General features: G+C 43.5%; 4 protein-coding genes across 4 annotated transcripts; 2 read left to right on the forward strand and 2 right to left on the reverse strand.

The window, feature by feature from the left end:
- Positions 1–337: 337 nt before the first annotated feature.
- LOC135791437 (RNA polymerase II transcriptional coactivator-like) lies at positions 338–994 on the reverse strand. Its single transcript, XM_065301856.1, has 2 exons — positions 785–994; positions 338–688 (listed from the first exon to the last, which is right to left on the reverse strand). The coding sequence occupies exons 1-2, from the start codon at positions 851–853 to the stop codon at positions 398–400; spliced, it is 360 nt and encodes a 119-aa protein (XP_065157928.1). The 5' UTR covers positions 854–994; the 3' UTR covers positions 338–397.
- Positions 995–1,187: 193 nt separating this feature from the next.
- LOC135791449 (ribosome biogenesis regulatory protein homolog) lies at positions 1,188–2,573 on the forward strand. The gene is given in 5 exon segments (XM_065301859.1): positions 1,188–1,333; positions 1,406–1,898; positions 2,080–2,336; positions 2,392–2,450; positions 2,453–2,573. Coding segments are annotated over 5 exon segments (1,035 nt in total). The 3' UTR covers positions 2,533–2,573.
- Positions 2,354–3,470, reverse strand: LOC135791427 (uncharacterized). Its single transcript, XM_065301844.1, is given in 4 exon segments — positions 2,354–2,730; positions 2,733–2,754; positions 2,832–2,998; positions 3,271–3,470. Coding segments are annotated over 4 exon segments (423 nt in total). The 5' UTR covers positions 3,368–3,470; the 3' UTR covers positions 2,354–2,593.
- LOC135791419 (uncharacterized) lies at positions 3,463–4,497 on the forward strand. Its single transcript, XM_065301832.1, is given in 3 exon segments — positions 3,463–3,712; positions 3,715–3,793; positions 3,870–4,497. Coding segments are annotated over 3 exon segments (774 nt in total). The 3' UTR covers positions 4,315–4,497.

Here is a 4,497-nt window from a genome sequence, read left to right on the forward strand (position 1 = left end):
AATGGAAATTGATTTATGTAATTACATCGTTAAATTTAGAACAGATGTATCAAAAAATATATACATTAAAAAATGTATTTATTAAATTGTTTTGTGATTTATTTGGATTTTACAATTTTGTATGGGTTTTACATGTTTCGCCCTGTGGGCATCGTCAGAAACTGAAACGTTTCTAAATAAACTGAAACGTTTCTGACGATGCCCACAGGGCGAAACATGTAAAACTCATACATACTCAAATTGTAAAATCCAAATAAATCACAAAACAATTTAATAAATACATTTTATAAACATGGATTACGTATTCAAATTAGAAAATAATAAAAATATATACATATATATATATATACATATACTAAAATGAACAATCAAAAATGAGATGTTTAACAAAGGCGCCCTAGACGTGCCTCTTGATGGCCTCATCAACCTCGGGAACGCATTTCTTCAGTGCATCCCATTGCTCTAGGGTGAGCATGATGCCCGTCTTGGACGGGCGAAGATCCCCACCTGCAGAATAATACTCTCTGATGTTGACAAAGTTTCTACCCTTAAACTCGACCATTTTCACGAACCGATTGCGCCCGAGTGGCCAAGAGTTTTCTTCGCCCGCGGGAGCCCCGGCTTCTGTAGGCGACGACACTGATTCCCGCTTGGCTGGGGCTCGCTTCGCCTTCTTCTGTGGCAGAGGCTGTAAAAATAAAAATTGTGGAGGATAGCATGCGAGTTTTGAATGTTAGGGTGGGAAACTTATGCCGGTTAACAAAATTCTCAAATTTCAACTTACGTCGTCCGGGCCAGAATCACTGTCGTTGCTGCTTGCTTTTGACGGTTTGGATCGGATCATTTTAGGCATCTTTGGTATTTCATATATTATTTGGTCCAATAACAATAAAACAGTGGACAGGAAATGCAGAAGACTTAAAAGTGCGTGTCCACTGCGTTACAGCGGGCATTGATAAGAAACGAATTCGTAGTTGAAGCGTAGTTGAAAAGTGTAGTAAATATTGTAGGGGCGCTGTAGGTTGTTGATAATTATACGCATGCGCAAAGAAGATGGTGATTTTGGTTACATTCTTAATTCCCTAAGAATGCCAATAGTTAGCTTCTTTCGCCCGCACGTGTTGTAAACACAACGTACAGGTTAGATTAATTTCGTGTGCGTTCTGTGGTATCACCCTGCATTCAAGATGAATGTGTTACAATTATTGGAAAGCGCCAACGAGGCCGCGGAAGGTTACAAGAGTATCTACGTGAAGAAGCACCTCGAACTAGATTACGACGTGGGCCGGCTGATGGCGGCCGACCCCAACGATCTGGACTACACGTTACTACGGTAAGTGCATGCTCTCAATGTATAACCTCGCCGCCTACAATTAACTTACGTGCTTTTTAATATTTATTTTAGCCGAGGAAAAGAGGATTTTCTTAGAGATTTAACACGCGACAATACACAATTGCTAATTAATAAAATTTGGGAGCTGCCGACCGAGCGCGTTGATGAGGCAATCATTGCTAAGCTGCCACTTTCTAACTATGCATTACCTAGGGCCAAGCCAGTGCCTACTCCCAAACCACTCACAAAGTGGCAACAGTTTGCTTTGGACAAGGGCATTAAGAAGACAAAGCAGTCTAAGCTTTCATGGGATGAACAACTTCAGAAATGGATACCAAAATATGGATACAAGAGGGCTGCAGCTGAAAAGGACAAAGATTGGGTGCTGGAGGTGCCACAGAATGCTGATCCCTATGAAGATCAGTTTGCCAAGAAAGCAATGGCTAAGTCTGAGAAGGTGGCAAAGAATGAGCTGCAAAGATTGCGGAACATTGCAAAGGCAAAGAATATCAAAGTGCCAAAAACAGGATTATTGAATCCTGATGTTTCATCTGCAAAGAAGTAAGTTATTTATTAATTAAATATCTTTAAATATCTGCCATTTGTAATGCATGCTTTCATCAGTGATAAATTATTTTTATAAATTATATTCAGTTGTTGAAGGCATAATACTGTGCACATGCATGTTATGATAACAGCCTCGTCTTACGCTAAGATTCTTACTAATATTCTGTATTTGTTAACAGTTACAGACAGCTGTAACAGTAGCGAAATCATCCACCGCAAGCGTAGGTAAATTCCAAAATAAACTACCAAAAGAGAAGGAAGCAACCAACGTGCACACGTTAGTGCCGGGTGGGAGTAGAAAACGGAAGTTGCCACCGATATCGGGCGATGCCGAGAAGCAAGAAAGTCTTAACCTAATTGATTCGGTGCTCAACAAGAAGCCGAAAATACACATTGAGAAAGCTGTAGCAATACAATTAAATAAAGAGCAAATAGAGTAAGTGAATAATAAAATGTGCCAACAAGTTAATATTTAATATTTTGTTCAACAGTCGGTCGGAGGAAAATCACAGCGGACGGCCGAAAGCTGGCCGTAGTGGCAAGGTAAAGGCAACGCAAAGAATGCCAAGAAACCGAAGAGCCGCAAGGGATTGCATAAAGGACCCGGCAACAAGGGCCGTAAACGTCGCTAGGAGCCACCATGTGTTTGAACGCTGCATTGTATATACAAAAATTTAAGGTATAACTGTTAATTTAGTCGTGTAGCTCCCAACCGAGCTCGGGCTGGCTGGATACCGCCATGTACACAAGTGTGCCACGACCTGGCAACGGCTTCACCGCCACGTACGTCCGCTTATCCGCCGACCACCTGCTCATGTAGTTCTTACCCACGTCGTTTTGCCAGTGGCACCATGCTGTAACGATTTGTAATTTGGTATTGTTGTATTCACAGATAAAATAGTCAAGTAAGGGGATTGGCGGCGATAGTCACCTTGGTGGAGTACTGTGGATAGCCGTAGTGCTCCGGACGGTCATGGATGCCGCGATGGAGGACGGTTAGCATATACTTGAAGAACTGGTTGCGGTTGCGTTTGACGGTAACTTCTTGCGATTGCATGGAGCAAAGCTTGCTGATCCACTTGGTGGCAATCTCCCGGTCTGTTAAATCATACAGTTAAACGGTGCAACAACATAGTCCTTGCCAGTCTAGAGGTGTTTTAGACTCTCCCAACGGATTGTTTCGTTTAGTTAGTTTGATTTTTTATAGCGCGCTTTACGTCTATAGCTGACTGGTTATAAATACGTTAGAGTGTGATATATCGATATAAATATCCTATGTTAACTTAAATATAGAAATGTTTCATTAAAATACCATGCAAGGAAGGAGACCTGAAGATATTTTTATGGTTAGAATGTCATGCTTGTTTTACCGTGTTTTCGAGGCAATTGCCCAATGAGAGTGCGGGCTAACTGAAGTTGTTGATTGAATTCCTCGTCGTAGACTTTGATGGCACCTGTTGGCGGCATGGCGATGCTTTGGAGCTGATTCGGAAGATTCAGCGTTAGACTCGTGGCTCACTTTATTCGAAACAGATTCAAAATCGATCAAACAACCTATTGCCATGGTGCCAACGCCACCGAACATTGTTTTTTATGTTCGGAATGTCAATGTTTGGTTCTACATTTGGCTGTACGTTTCTTTAGTGCCTGTGTCCGCACAAAATTCAATATTTTCAAGTTTACTCGAAATTGTGAAGATGCCTGACACTGGTTTGCGCAACTATGGACCTACGCCAACGCTTGAGAAGGAGGGTACGTTCGTAGAACCGCTACCGGCACCATGCAACCCTACTGGGTCGCCGGACTGGCATCGGGGATGACACCTTTTGAGCGTCTCCATGTCCATCACACATTGGCAAGCGCACGTCGTTACGTTCACTTCAAACCGTTGGTGTGAGTGTGCCCCATCGAAATTCTAATTGCGCAGTTGTATAATTTAATTTCCCTGTTGACCTGGTGACCTGCGCAGCGGATTGAGTCCGACGGACGCATTGGACATTACGCTAGAAGCGGACTATAATCAGAGCAGCGGCTACTTCTGCGACCCGATTGATGTGATCCTGCAGCGCGTTACTTTCGGTGAGGATGACCGCCGGCGTCTGCGTAATATCTTGGATGTACCGAAACCTTCCGACCCGATTGGCAGTGCTAATAGGCGGGTTGAGCAGGAGGAAGCCGCGCATAATCGCTACGGTCCATACAACTCAGCCGGTCACCAAAGCACGATGGAGAAGTGGAGATATCCGACTGACCAGTATGGCCGCTACGATGGTTATCACGAGCTATACGTCACCGGGCTCAAGGAGCGTCGCAACCGGAACTGCGTGAAGCTCATGCATTCTTCGCACCACTCGCCGCAAACCAATGCCGGGTATTCGCGGCAGGACAGGGACGGCAGCACTTACCAGTATTAAATACGATATTAGAAGAATGTGTTTAGCACACTAGCTCGCTAAAGATCACTATTGCCGGCATTTACAATCGGTCAATTGTAATTAATCGGACTACGATTCCGAAATTGCCTCCAAGAACATGCGTTGTTCTTGTATGAATAAATAATCAGGTGTGCGGCTTCTGCGCGCTGCGTTTAATTTCAA

This window comes from Atheta coriaria, unplaced genomic scaffold (assembly GCF_025399875.1).
Source record: "Atheta coriaria isolate IRGN ID8LTWV9N9 unplaced genomic scaffold, Caltech_Dcor_3.1 hic_scaffold_1_pilon, whole genome shotgun sequence".
NCBI lineage: Eukaryota > Metazoa > Arthropoda > Insecta > Coleoptera > Staphylinidae > Dalotia > Dalotia coriaria.